The sequence below is a fragment of the Babylonia areolata genome, chromosome 35 (genome assembly GCF_041734735.1).
Source record: "Babylonia areolata isolate BAREFJ2019XMU chromosome 35, ASM4173473v1, whole genome shotgun sequence".
In the NCBI taxonomy this organism is placed as follows: domain Eukaryota; kingdom Metazoa; phylum Mollusca; class Gastropoda; order Neogastropoda; family Buccinidae; genus Babylonia; species Babylonia areolata.
This window is the reverse complement of record NC_134910.1, coordinates 22,238,301-22,253,188: the sequence shown is the minus strand read 5'-3', so window position 1 is coordinate 22,253,188 and position 14,888 is coordinate 22,238,301. Positions and strand designations below refer to the sequence as shown.

General features: G+C 40.0%; 1 protein-coding gene across 2 annotated transcripts in view; it reads left to right on the top strand.

Annotated features, from left to right (window-relative positions):
• The window catches only part of LOC143278065 (leucine-rich repeat-containing protein 71-like), a 71,775-nt gene that overhangs the window by 32,784 nt on the left and 24,103 nt on the right, over positions 1 to 14,888 (top strand). For both annotated transcript variants that reach the window (XM_076583085.1, XM_076583084.1), the window contains 5 exons: positions 755 to 847; positions 2,543 to 2,617; positions 6,597 to 6,713; positions 12,135 to 12,216; positions 13,298 to 13,318. In XM_076583085.1, coding sequence (XP_076439200.1) covers positions 755 to 847; positions 2,543 to 2,617; positions 6,597 to 6,713; positions 12,135 to 12,216; positions 13,298 to 13,318 — 388 coding nt within the window. The remainder of the gene's footprint in view (positions 1 to 754; positions 848 to 2,542; positions 2,618 to 6,596; positions 6,714 to 12,134; positions 12,217 to 13,297; positions 13,319 to 14,888) is intronic.

The window sequence follows — 14,888 nt, the reverse complement described above, 5'->3', positions numbered from 1 at the left end:
GGCTTTGCATGAGGCGACTTGGAATGAGCAGCATGGGTGTAATGCCACTGAAAACCCTGTGGATTATGGGGCAGCAAAGAAAAGAAAAAAAAAACATAACAAGAGGCAAAGCCTTCATGACTCACTTGTACTCTTAAGTACAGAATACAAAATACTGTATTATCTCAGCAAGAGGTACAAATATATATATATATATATATATATATATGCATGTGCTCAGTACTTGGCTAGGCACATTGTATTTCTCTTTTTATCACAACAGATTTCTCTGTGTGAAATTTGGGCTACTCTCCCCAGGGAGAGCACGTCACTACACTACAGCGCCACCCATTTTTGGGGTATTTTTTCTTGCATACAGTTTTATTTGTTTTTCCTATTAAAGTGGATTTTTCTACAGAATTTTGCCAGGAACAACTCTTTTGTTGCTGTGGGGTTTTTTACGTGCGCTAAGTGCATGCTGCATACGGGACCACGGTTTATCGTCTCATCCAAATAACTAGCGTCCAGACCACCACTCAAGGTCTAGTGGAGGGGGAGAAAATATCGGTGGCTGAGCCATGATTCGAACCAGCGCGCTCAGGTTCTCTCGCTTCCTAGGCGGACGCGTTATCTCTAGGCCATCACTCCACTTGGGTAATACTGCTGGTCAGGCATCTGCCCAGTGCAGCAGACGCTGTGGAGCGTGTCTGGATTTGTCCAAAGGCAGTGACGCCTCTTTGAGGAACTGACGCCGACGCTGTGAATGTGATTTCAGGCGCTGTCCCGTTTCCCTTTGTCCCACGAGGAAGTGGTGGAGAGGAGACGTCTTCTATCCGACCACGGCTCCCTGGACATGAACGGAAAGTCGGTGAGTCCTTGACCTTTGTCCCCCTGACCTTCGTCTCCTGACCTTGTCCTTGACCTTTTTTTTTTTCCAAGCTCTTCATTCTCCTAACCTTTATATCCTAAGCTTTCTCTCTTCTGACGTTTGAACCTTTCTCTTCTGACCTTTGACCTTTTTCTCCTGACCGTTCTCAGTTGACCTTTCACTCATGACCTTACTCACCTGACATGTTCTTGTTCTTCTGTTTGTGGGTTTGTTTGTTGTTGTTTTTTCAGTTGGTCTGTTTCAACTGTTGTTACAAGAGGGTTTTTTTTTTTTTGTTTTTTGTTTTTTGTGTTGTTTTTTCTCAGAAATTTGGACATTTTGTTTCCTGTATTTCAACGATGATGAAGATGCTGCTACGGGAGGGAGGGGAGATGTCCATTTAGGTTCTGGGACCACTTGACATGGCTGTACTGTGGTAATACATATATATATATATATATATATATATATATATATATATATATATATATCCCGGCGTTAACCAGGTCTGACAGATACAGGAACCTGCAGTGTTGGTCAGAGAATTTGAGCCCCTGTTCCCAAAGAGGCGCACGTCCATGAAGCGGATGACCCTCCACACTGTGGTCCCAGTCTTCCCACATTTCTGCCCATAGCACATTCAGTTCTTGGGGGGTGGAGGGGCGCGGTGGGGGAGCTGGCCACAAGCGGAAAGCGCCCCCCCCCTGTAAAAACTTCACCTCTGGTGGTGCTTGAGCCTGGGGTCTCCCGCTCCTGAGTCTGTCATGCCGTCTATCCACTTTGCTGTGTCGGCTGGTGGTCTGACAAGCGTTTCTCTACAGTATCGTTCTTTTTGCTGTGAGCATCCACAGTTTGTTGAACAGTAGTATATATATGATAGTCAGTCGTGTCCGACTATGACCATCATAACAGCAGAGGAGGCAACTGCTGTTCGGACTATCTGGGCTAGAATTTGATTATTGTGGGGAGTGTCTAGCCCCCAAGTAACATCCCCACTCTCTCAGCCAAGAGGGTTTTAGGGCAGTGAGCGTTGGGATGGTTCCCAAAAGCCAACTAGCCCACAAGGCGGCAGTACTAAGAGCCAGTGCAATTTTGCCTCCTAGTTTGAGAGTCATAGTCCTTCACAAAAGACTAAGCTGTAAATGGTTTCCCATTGACTGGAGAAACCATTGATAATACAGCTCTCACTTTGCTGTTGGCCCAGATGTAAACTTTTGAACAGTAGTAGCCCATTGGTGACGCGCACGACTGCGAAGTGAGTGTGCACAGGTTCCAGTCCCATGATTATACCGACTTGGAATAAAATTGTACTCAGTTATTCAGCCAGTCAGCTTCTGAGAATAAGATGAAATATAAACAAAATGAATGAAATAAGCAACTAATGGATCGCTTTTATAGTTAGAAGAAGAAGAAAGGATTGCCATAAGGGTTGGGGGATGGGGGAGGGGCGTGGGTGGGTCAGAATTCTATTGCTAACAGGTATTCAGTTGGTCCCAGTGTTTGATATATATTTCATGATTTTATTTGATCTTCTGTAATCCTCCTTCCCTCTCTCCATCCCTTCCTGTGCCCTACCTACATACTTACCACCTTACCAGTTTTCATATTACATCCTCTAAGGAGAAAAATAACCAAAAAAAGGACAAAGAAATAGAAAAGAAAGAAAGAAAAAAAAAAATCATGATACTGATGCAGGAAGATGAGTTCGAAGTCCGCTTGGGCAGCAAAGAGACGTCCATGGCATCTCTGGCCCAGCTGAGTGCGAGCGAGGTATCGGGGAGTTTGTGAAAACACTGGGAGGGGAGGGGAGGGGGTGTGTGTGCGTGCATCTGAACTGACCTCCGCTGTCTGCCTCCTCCACTGCCACACCACACCACATCACACCACACCACACCACACCACACCGCCGCTTTGTCGTGTATTGCCCCCCTCGCCTTGTCAGTCCCACGCTTTCTCTCCAGGCTACCCCACGCGTACGTTCTGGCACATTGCCCCCACCCCCCCCTGGCCCCCAGCCCGACCAACGCTTTCTTGCACTTTGTGAGAAAGCATGATTGTTTCCGCCCCTGCCAACGCTTTCTTGCACTTTGTGAGAAAGCATGATTGTTTCCGCCCCTGCCAACGCTTTCTTGCACTTTGTGAGAAAGCATGATTGTTTCTGCCCCTGCCAACGCTTTCTTGCACTTTGTGAGAAAGCATGATCGTTTCCGCCCCTGCCAACGCTTTCTTGCACTTTGTGAGAAAGCATGATTGTTTCTGCCCCTGCCAACGCTTTCTTGCACTTTGTGAGAAAGCATGATTGTTTCCGCCCCTGCCAACGCTTTCTTGCACTTTGTGAGAAAGCATGATTGTTTCTGCCCCTGCCAGGCTTTCTTGCACTTTGTGAGAAAGCATGATTGTTTCCGCCCCTGCCAACGCTTTCTTGCACTGTGTGAGAAAGCATGATTGTTTCCGCCCCTGCCAACGCTTTCTTGCACTTTGTGAGAAAGCATCATTGTTTCTCGCCCCTGCAAGGCTTTCTTGCACTTTGTGAGAAAGCATGATTGTTTCCGCCCCTGCCAACGCTTTCTTGCACTTTGTGAGAAAGCATGATTGTTTCCGCCCCTGCCACGCTTTCTTGCACTGTGTGAGAAAGCTTGGGAAATCCCCCTTTTCATTTAAAATATAATTGTTTTAACCCTTTCACCGCCAAGCTCGCATTTATGCAACAGGCGTGAAAAGAGGACCCATGTCACTGACAGGTGACCATTCATTGGTCTGTTATCCATGAACCTACTGCTCTTAATGTTCGGTGGTAGGATAGGCCATATTTTCTATACATTGCAGGGGGAATCCCCAGGGAATTTTGTACTATAAATTGACTGGTGGTGAAAGGGTTAACTCTTTGACTGCCAAGTTTCTTGTTGAAAAACACTCCCTAGTGTCAAATGTTTTTTTTTTTTTTTTTTTTTAGAAACAATGCTCTCAGTCATAGGCTTCGGTTCATGTCAAAACGACACAACGGACTTGTGTACTTCAAACACGGTCTGCATCTCTATGGATGGAGCTGCCAATAAACTCCACTGGTCTTGTATTCTGTGTCCTCGCTCTGCCTGGCTATGGTTGCTGGCAACGCTTTTTTTTTTTTTTTTTTTTTTTTTTTTTTGTTGCGGGGGGAGGGAAGGGGGCGGAGGTGGGGGGGGAGGGTTGTGGTGTTTTTGGTGGTGGTGGTGGTGGTGTAAATGGGACCCATCCTCACGCTTTTGACACATCCCTTTGAAACTGGAAGTGAAACTTTCTTTTGTTTTTCAAATCTTTTTTTTTTTTTTCGTGTGTGTGTGTGTGTGTTTGATTTTGTTTGCCAAACATGACGTGTACTTGTGACAGGGTGATAAGTAACTGCAGTTCACTTTTTCACCTGGTGTTGGGTTTGGTTTTTTTTGTGTGTGTTTTTTTGGGGGGGTTTTTTGTTTTGTTTTTCACCCGTGGTTGGGGGGTGGGGAGGGCGGGGGGGTTGGAACTGAGCCCCTTTTTTTTTTTTTTTTTTTGTCAGGAGTGGGGATTTTAGGGGGGGGGGGGGGGGGGGGGGAGGGATTTTTTTTAAGAATCCTACTTGGGCTTGCTTGTTTTTTTTTACTGAGTGGGTCAAAGGAGTCGGTGTTTCTTCATGCTCCTCGAGATGGATTGTCTTTTGTTCTGTTGTTGTAATTTCAGGCAGCTTGATATACAAATGTCTGATTAAGGATATTTTCTAGCCCAGCTTACTTTATTGACTCACTTGTGTAAACAAAGCGAGTCTATGTTTTAACCCGGTGTTCGGTTGTCTGTGTGTGTGTGTGTGTGTGTGATTTTGTTTGCCAAACATGACATGTACTTGTGACAGGGTGATAAGTAACTGCAGTTCACTTTTTCACCTGGTGTTGGGTTTGGTTTTTTGTGTGTGGTTTTTTTGTTGTTTTTTTTGTTTTGTTTTTCACCCGTGGTTGGGGGGTGGGGAGGGGGTGGGGGAGTGGAACTGAGCACTTTTTTTTTTTTTTTTTTTTTGTCAGGAGTGGGGATTTTAGGGGGTGGGGGGGGGATTTTTTTAAGAATCCCACTTGGTCTTGCTTGTTTTTTTACTGAGTGGGTCAAAGGAGTCGGTGTTTCTTAATGTTCCTGGAGACGGATGGTCTTTTGTTTTGTTGTTGTCTCAGGCAGCTTAATATACAAATGTCTGATCAAGGATATTTTCTAGCCCAGCTTACTTTATTGACTCACTTGTGTGAACAAAGCGAGTCTATGTTTTAACCTGGTGTTCGGTTGTGTGTGTGTGTGTGTGTCTGTGTGTGTGTGTGTGTGTGTGTGTGTCTGTGTGTGTGTGTGTGTGTGTGTGTCCGTGGTAAACTTTAACATTGACATTTTCTCTGCAAATACTTTGTCAGTTGACGCCAAATTAGGCATGAAAATAGGAAAAATTCAGTTCTTTCCAGTCATCTTGTTCAAAACAATATTGCACCTCTGGGATGGGCAAAAAATTTTTTTTTAAATGAAGCCTTATTATATGCAAACTGCATTTACTGTTATATTTATATTTTTTGTATTCTCTAAACTTGGCACTTTGATCTGATATTCTGACCCAACAACAAGAGCAGTCATTATTATCATTTTTTGTTCAAACAGGAATTTCTTTTGCTAAGCATGGAAGTTTTATTTATTTTGTAAAGTTTTGGTGCAGATAGTAAAAAAGGGAAATTACTCTGTAATTAATGCTAGGGGACTTAATTTGCTTTAAACTGATCTTTCTCATCTTAAACATTACATTTTGAAATTATACTCAATACATAAAAAGCTTGGATTTTTTTTAAGTCTATCACAAGTGAGTCTTGAAGGCCTTGCCTCTCTTGTTGTTTGTTGTGTATGATGGTATGTCATCATTTTAAACTGGGCCTCTTGCATTTGTGTGGGTACAAGGGGAGACAAGGCAGGAAGTTTATTTCACATGCCCCCCCCCCTCCCCTGGGGGCATTGAAACAGTGCACACATACATCTTAAACGCACGCCATAAATAAATAATAAAAAGTGATATTAGAAACAAACAAACAAACAAACAAACAAACAAAAAAGCTAACTTTAACAAACAAGTAAATAAAAATCAACATACATGCAGGATTATAGGTTTTGATGATGATGTTTTTATGGGTTTGTTTTTTTTCTTGTTCAGATGGTTTGTATTTTAAGCCTTTTTTTTAATTTCTGTTTTTATTTTTTTTTTACTCATAGACATAGTGACAGACCCACACACGAGTTCCACACAACACACACACACATACACATATGCATGTATGCACACATGCACACACACACACGTGCCCACACGCACACACACATACACATGAACACAAGCACGCACGCACACACGCATGCATGCACACACACACACACACACACACACACATGCACACACACACACACACACACACACATCTATCCCATCAATGATGTTTTTTTTGCTTTCATATTTTTTGGGGGGAAGAGGAAGGAAGGGAAAAAAAACAAAAAAACCAAGAAATGTTCCATTGCTTATGTCTTTTCAAATGCATTGCTTGTCATTTTGTCACCCTAATCACATATTGATTCACATTTTGTTTTTTTCGTTGTTGCTCCTCCCCACCAACCAACCCCCTGTCCTTGACCCTTCACCCTTCACCTTTTCACCCCCTCACCCCTCACCCCTCACCATCACCCACCGCCACCTACCCCCACCACGACCACCCTCTTGCATGGTACCCAGCCACCCCCTAGCCGACGCGACGGGTCCAAGGACCGACCCGGCAGCGTGAGAAGCCTGGGTACGCATGCCGATAAGGACAAGAAGGGAACTCGTGAGAAGCCCTCTGCCAAGAAAAAGGTGAGTCGGTGGCGACTTTTTTTTCTCTTTTTTTTTTCTTGTCTTTGTGTGAGGAGTGAGGTAGGGGGGAGTTGGATTGGGGGAAGCGGGGTGTGTGTGTGTGTGTGTTAGGAGGGGAGGGTTGGGGGGGCGGGGGCAGGGGGGGGGGGGGTCGGATGTTTTAATGATAATGATCATCATCGTAGTGATAAACCCTGCACCAAGAAAAAAGGTGTGTTAGCAACTGTTTACTTTTTGTTGGATTCAGGTGAGTTAGGAGCAGTGAGCTGAGAGATATGGGTAGGGAGGGGGTTGGTGGGGGAGGTTGTGGGGTTGTGATCAATTGTATGCTGTAATGATGATGAAGGATGTCTTTTTTTTTTCTTCAGTTTTTAGGGGTGAGGTGGGCATGAATATGTGTGTGTGTGTGGAGTGTGTGTGAAACTGAAACTGAGATGTATGAGTTGTAGTCTGGTGGGTATATCATTTTGTATGTATCCATACAGAACCTGTTTTTCTTTTTTGTTGTTGTTGTTGTTGTTTTCCATTTTCACAGTACACATTGATGTTTTGTCCACAGCATGGCGTTTTTATTTCAGATGTGTGCTGCATTATCACAATTACGTGCACAGATTTTGGGGGGCGGATTAAGAACTGTATGTGCATAGATGTGAACTCTGTTGTGTTCATAGTGATTATCACCAGTCCACACGATTCCCCTCACTGGTTTGCTTCATGTTTTCTACTTAGAGGAATGAAATGTCATTGCGTGGTGACGGTTTCTCTCGCTACCTCTGTGACCTCCTTGAAGTGTACATTCCAACTCGTCGCCTTCGTTCTGCTTCTGATACCAGGCTTTTGAATCTCCCTGTTGTTAAAAAGAAGCAGCAGGGTCAGAGATTTTTTTTTTTTTTTTTTTTTCCAGGCTCCGTCATTGTGGAACAAATTATCAGAAAATTTGCGTCATTCTGTCTCGCTGAAATCCTTTTAAGTCTGCTCTGAAAACACATCTGTTCCAACAGCAGTAACAACAGTTGTTTTTTTTTTTGTTTTGGTTTTTTTTTGTTCTTTTTTGACTCAATTGTGCAAACAAAGTGAGTCTATGTTTTAACCCGGTGTTCGGTTGTCTCTCTTTGTGTGTGTGTGTGTGTGTGTCTGTGTGTCCGTGGTAAACTTTAACATTGACATTTTCTCAAATTTGGCATGAAAATAGGAAAAATTCAGTTCTTTCCAGTCATCTTGTTTGAAACAATATTGCACCCCTGGGATGGGCACAAAAAAATAAAAAAAAGAAGCCTAATTATATGCAAACTGCATTTACTGTTATATTTATATTTTTTGTATTCTCTAAACTTGGCACTTTGACCTCTTATTCTGACCCAACAACAAGAGGAGTCATTATTATCATTTTTTGTTCAAACAGAAACTTCTTTTGCTAAGCATGGAAGTTTTATTTATTTTTGCAAACGTTTTGGTGCAGATAGTAAAAAAAGGGAAATTACTCTGTAATTAATGCTAGGGGACTTAATTTATCACAAGTGAGTCTTGAAGGCTTTGCCTCTCTTGTTAAATCGTGGTGTGATCTGGTTTTGGGTGCATGATTTGTTGTGGAGAGGCTGTTTGCCGTGGTGTGTATGTGGGGTGTGTTGGTGGGTGTCCGTGCGTTCGTGTGCCTGAGTGCGTGTTGCAGGGATGTGTTTTCTGGAGGGCGTCATAGGTGGGTGGGTGGGTGGTTTCCAGTGTTCAGTTGCACGAGGTTTTCATGTGCTTCTGTGTGTGTGTGTGAGTGTGTTGGGGGTGGGGGTGGAGGGGAGTATTGATGGGGAGGCGGGGTGTACGGAATGAAATGTAAAGCGCTTTGAGCAGTATTTCTGGAGAAATGCGCTATGTAAATGTTCCATTATTAGTATTATATATTTGTTTATTTTGAAGAAACTGTTTTCTTGTAGTTATATTATTTTCATTATTACCATTTCTACCATTTTTCTTTCTTTTTTTTTTTTTTTTTTTTTTACACTGCTGCTGTTTTACCATCAGGAATAGACAAGCAAGCATTAACTATGAGTAAGACCTTTATTCCACCTCTTTTTACAACTTAACAACAGATGTGCCAGTGTTGACCGTATTAGTAATGAGATACATGTGCATTTGTATTACATTTGCATTCTACTCTGCCAAGATCCTGTATGACAGTTGTCTCCAACTATGACCATCAGAACAGCAGAGGAGGTAACTGCTGTCACGACTATCTGGGCTAGAATTTGGTAACAGTGGTCTGACGGACGCAATAGCCGAGTGGTTAAAGCGTTGGACTGTCAATCTGAGGGTCCCGGGTTCGAATCACGGTGATGGCGCCTGGTGGGTAAAGGGTGGAGATTTTTACGATCTCCCAGGTCAATATATGTGCAGACCTGCTAGTGCCTGAACCCCCTTCGTGTGTATATGCAGGCAGAAGATCAAATACGCATGTTAAAGATCCTGTAATCCATGTCAGCGTTCAGTGGGTTATGGAAACAAGAACATACCCAGCATGCACACCCCCGAAAACGGAGTATGGCTGCCTACATGGCGGGGTAAAAACGGTCATACACGTAAAAGCCCACTCGTGTGCATACGAGTGAACGCAGAAGAAGAAGGAGGAGGTAACAGTGGTCTTGTCCAAGTTACGTCCCCACTTTCTTGGCCAAGAGGGCTTTAGGATCAGTCGACTTCGGGATGGTTCCCAGAGGCCAGCTGGCCCCCAAAGTTGCAGAACTAAGGGCCAGCGCAGTCTTGCCTCCTAGTTTTAGAGTCATAGATCTTCACAGAAAACTAAGCTGTAAACGAATTCCCATATGCAGTGGAGGAAACATCAGCCATACAGCTCTCACTTTGCTGTTGGTCCAACATGCATATGTGTGAATGTGTCTTTTTTTGTCTTTTTTTTTTTCCTTTTTTTAACATGTATTTGCTTATTTATCATCATTGTTGTCTTTTTGAATTTTTTTTTTTTTATTTTTATTTTTCATTATTATTATTATTTATTTATTTATTTATTTATTTTTTTAAATTATATTATTATTATTTAGTTAGTTGTTTTTTTTTTTTTTTTTTTTTTTTTTTTTTTTTTTTTTTTTTCTCAAGGCCCAACAAAGCGCGTTGGGTTACGATGCTGGTCAGGCATCTGCTTGATAGATGTGGTGTAGCGTATATGGATTTGTCCGAACGCAGTGACGCCTCCTTGAGCTACTGAAACTGAAACTGTTGGCCCAACTGTAATCTCATGTCAGTGCCTTGATATAAACCAAGCATTGATTTATATCGAAATGGTATTTATTCTTCAAAATGGATGAGTCATATCAGACAAATTTTAATAGAAACAGGGTATGACTGTGTTTGGGATGCTCAATTCTTCTTAGAGAGGGAATCTTTCTGCGAGAATGTCAGTATTGCTTTGAGAGATAGTTTTCCAAATCTATGGAGACATGCTCCAGAGGCAAGTAGTAAATGTTTGTTTTATCAAAATTTCAGAAGTGGATTTTGTAGAGAAAAATATATCAGTCAAATGACTGATAAATACGTTATCAGCTTCTTCAGATTTCAAAGTAGCAATCATAAGCTGGAAATATAAACGGGGAGACACAAAGGCATACCACGAGAGTTACGACTTTGTAAGGTTTATAACATGTCTGTGATTGGGGATGAGTTTCATTTTATAATGACATGTCCCAATTATGATCAGTTACAAATATATATGTTCCTAAAAAATATTTGTCTCCAAAATCGGTTTTTAATTTTTGTAATATGCTCAAAGGAGGCAAAAAAGTCATTTTAGCTGTAAGTAAGATGATTAGATTTGCAAATGTTGCCTAGCTACACTTTTGGAGATATTTGTGTTTTCTCAACTTTTATGTGACATTGTTGTGTATTTGGAAATGTTTGTTCTGGGCATGAAAACATTATCTTGCAGTAATCCTCCATACTCCAATAGGAGTGAAAGGATAATTAAACCTTGAAACTTTGTATTAACATGTAATTGATGAAATACACAGGATTATTCATATTATGTCAGCATAGCACACAGCCTAAATGTATGTCAGCTTGTATTAGTGGTGTAATGTAGAAAACGTTAGCTTTAAGTGTACATACTTTTGACGGCAGTATATTGTTGCTTTCCTCGCTTCAGGTGCAACATTTGTATTTGTATTTCTTTTTATCACAACAGATTTCTCTGTGTGAAATTTGGGCTGCTCTCCCCAGGGAGAGCGCGTCGCTATACTACAGCGCCACCCTTTTTTTTTTGTTTTTGTATTTTTTCCTGTGTGCAATTTTATTTTTTCCTATCGAAGTGGATTTTTCTACAGAATTTTGCCAGAAACAACCCTTTTGTTGCCGTGGGTTCTTTTACGTGTGCTAAGTGCATGCTGCACACAGGACCTCGGTTTATTGTCTCATCCGAATGACTAGCGTCCAGACCACCACTCAAGGTCTAGTGGAGGGGTAGAAAATATCGGCGGCTGAGCCGTGATTCGAACCAGCACGCTCAGATTCTTTCTCGCTTCCTAGGCGGACGCGTTACCTCTAGGCCATCACTCCACTCTCCCCCCCAAGCCCCCCCCCCCCCCTCACCCCCCATCTTGAAGCCAGCCCACGTTTAATGTGGAGATTCTCCGTCAGCTAGTTCATGACAATCCCGCCAACAAGTCTTCATCCAAGTCGTTTTCACCCCATGAAAGTGAGAACAGCGGCGACAGTGATGAAGAAGATGGTGTGGAAACTGTGTACGTTTGTAACGGTACGTCTTGTTGGTGGGTTGTAAGTGCAAACCAACAGACTGAAGGTGGTCTGTATCTGATCTTTTTTTTTTCGTGATGATCAGAGAGGTGCTGGTGTCAGTCAAAGACAAATGACGGGCGCAATAGCCGAGTGGTTAAAGCGTTGGACTTTCAATCTGAGGGTCTGGGGTTCAGATCTTGGTGTCACCTGGTGGGTAAAGGGTGGAGATTTTTCCGATCTCCCAGGTCAACATATGTGCAGACCTGCCAGTGCCTGAACCCCCGTTGTGTGTATACACACGCAGAAGATCAAATACGCACATTAAAGATCCTGTAATCCGTGTCAGCGTTAGGTGGGTTATGGAAACAAGAACATACTCAGCATGCACACCATTGAAAACCGAGTATGGCTGCCTACATGGTGGGGTAAATAAACAAAAACAGTCATACATGTAAAATGTTACATGTTTGTCTGAGTGTGTATATGTTCGTGCCTGAAATGTGATTGAACAACACAGGAAACGAATGATGAGCGCCCCAGTGGCAGCCGTCAGTCAGCTCTACCCAGGTAGGCAGCGTGTTGAGTAAATTGACCCCGTGTTTCTAAAGCGCTTAGAGCTTGGGTCTCCGACCGAGGATGGGTGCTATATATAAGTATCCATATAAAAAAAATCCAATGACTTTGCAGGACCCCAAAGCTAAGGACGGCAAGGAGGACACTAAAGGACAGAAAAAGGACGACACACGGGGAGGAACAAAGAACAGAGGAGGTAAGGACATGTTTGGATGTTTCGTTTTTCTTTCGGGGGTGGGGGTCAGGGGGGGTTGGATGTTCCAATGACTTGTTTCTTTTCCCATGCACTGATTTTTTTTTTTCTGTGACGAGTCATTCTGCTTCAGGTTAAAATAAATAAATAGATAAAAAATAAAGTGCAGTATTTCACTTTCTTATTTTGTATAAATCAACTAATCTTTTGTTTTGTTCCAGTTATTTAAACACACACATATATGTTTTGTTCTCTCTCTTTTTTTTTTTTATTTGTAATCATTTCTTCTGTCTATATGCCTTTTCAGTCTCATCTTTGTCTACACTTCTTCTTTTTAATTTGGTTTTATTCTGTTTCACTTTTCTTTGTCTTTCGTTTTTTTTGTCTTGCTTTATGTTTGTCTGTTTCACACTCTTTGTTTCTTTCAGGTCTCTCTGTCTTTGTCACCACCCCCTGTCTGTGTTCATACATGTGTGTGTGCATCTTGGCTATAGATTCATCCAGGGTAGAGTTTCTGGATTTCAAAATTTACCTAAGAAGATTGCAATTATTTGGGAACAACATTTTATTTTCAGTTGAATCAATGCCACACATGGGATTTCTATAACGTTTAAATGAATATGTGTTCTTTTCATTTAGATAGAAACCGTACCAGGGAACTTTCATGACTTTTTTTTTTTTTTTTTTTTTTTTTTTTTTAATGTTCATTCATTTTACTTGAGTTATTGTCATTATATAAGAAATGCTGAAGGATTTCATCCTTTTACTTTAATAAACGCCACAACATGGGATTTTTGCATTGTGGATATCCTTTTCCTTAACATGAAGAGTTGCCATGGTTTTTAAATATTGCGGTGATTGAATGAAATAATTGTTCTTGTTGCTTTTCTTTTTTTTATTTTATGTTATTTTTGTTGTTGAGTGTTGTTTTTATGTGTGTGTGTGTTTGTGTGTGTGTGTGTTTTTTTTTGTTTTTTTTTGTTTTTGTTTTTACTTGAATTGTTTTCTATATCTGTTGATGTGACAATAGATGTGAGAGAGGAAAAAAAAAGTGTTAAAAACGAAAGTACATTTTCACCAACAGTTCCAGGAACTCAGAGTCAAGGTATAGTCTCCCTTTGCCTGCCCAACCACTTGTGTGATTGAAGCACCTTCTGTCTGAGTTTTTTGTGTGTGTGTGTTTGTTTTGTTTTGGGTGTTTTTTTTGTCTGTTTCATCCACACCCCTTAAGAATCATCCTTGTTGAATATTATGAATTTCTTTCCTTCTTCATCTTTTTTTTTCTTTTTCAGATTTTCTTTTGTCTTCTCTTTTACCTGTTCCCTTTTCCTTTTTGCTTGGATCCTGTATTGTTTATTATCATTGGAATTATTATTATTATTATTATTATTATTAGTTATGGTTTTATTTGATGATACCACCATGGAAACACACACACGCACCAAAAAAAAAAAAAAAAGAAGGAAAAAAAAGTAGTTTATATATATATATATATATATATATATATATATATATAAAGAAGTTTATATATATATATAAAGAAGTTTATATATATATATATATATATATATATATATATATATATATATATATATATATATATATATATATATATATATTGGCTTTTTTCTTTTTTTTATCTTTAGTTTTAAATTATTGTTGATGCCATCATCGAAACAATTTTCTTTCTTTTTCTTTTTTTTCCGTTTTTTTTTTGTTTTTGTTTTTTTGTTTTTTTTTTGTCTAACTATAAATTTCCTTCAGTGGTTTTGGCTTTATTCTTGATAGCAGCATTGGAACAATTGTAAAAAAATATATAAGAAAAAAAAAATATATATATTTATAATGTCCATTTTCTGTGTCAGAGTGGGATTACTTTGAAGAACTGTTGGCAAGTGAAATTGTTTAGTTACAAAGGACGGTTATTGTCATTGCGTTTTGGAATGTTACTTTTATTTCATTCTGTTTCATTGGTACATTTTTTCGGTTTGTTTGATTCGTTGTTTTATTTATTTTATTTTTATTTTTTTTTTTTTTTGGTATTGGTTTAATTATGTTATTAGTATTTGCATTTATTTTGTTTGTTTACTCCTGTGAGTGATTTTTTGGTTTGATTTTTCTTTTTCTTTTATAGAGTTTTTTTTTTTGCAGAAGTTAAAAGACGTCTTTTTTTTCTTTCTTTTTTTCTTTTTTTCTTTTCTTTTTTTTTTTAATCTGCTTAGATTTTGTTAAATTTTTGTTTTTAAAACACACGAAAACAAAGAAATCTTTTTTTCCACACTGTATAACAGTTGCCACAATCTTTTGGCTGTCGAAGATGTGGTTCTGGTTGTAACTTCTGTATGCACTGAAAAAAAAAAAAATTAAGTGGTTTGAGTTAAAAGCACAAAATATGCAGCACATCTTTCAAACCTAAAAAAATTAAAGAAGAAAGAAAATAAATGAATAAAACATAAACTTCTGCAGAAAACCGGACATGGTGGTTAACGGTAATGATGCATTGTATTTCTTTTGGCATAAATAGCAAAGATTAAAAAAAATATATATAAAAAAAACAGAAAAAATCTTTGCAAAGATTCTTGACTTGAGATAACTTTCTTTGATAATATTCAAATGCGGAGAACAAAGAAAATAACAAAGAAAGTGCACCACTGTTCAACAAACAAAATGAATGG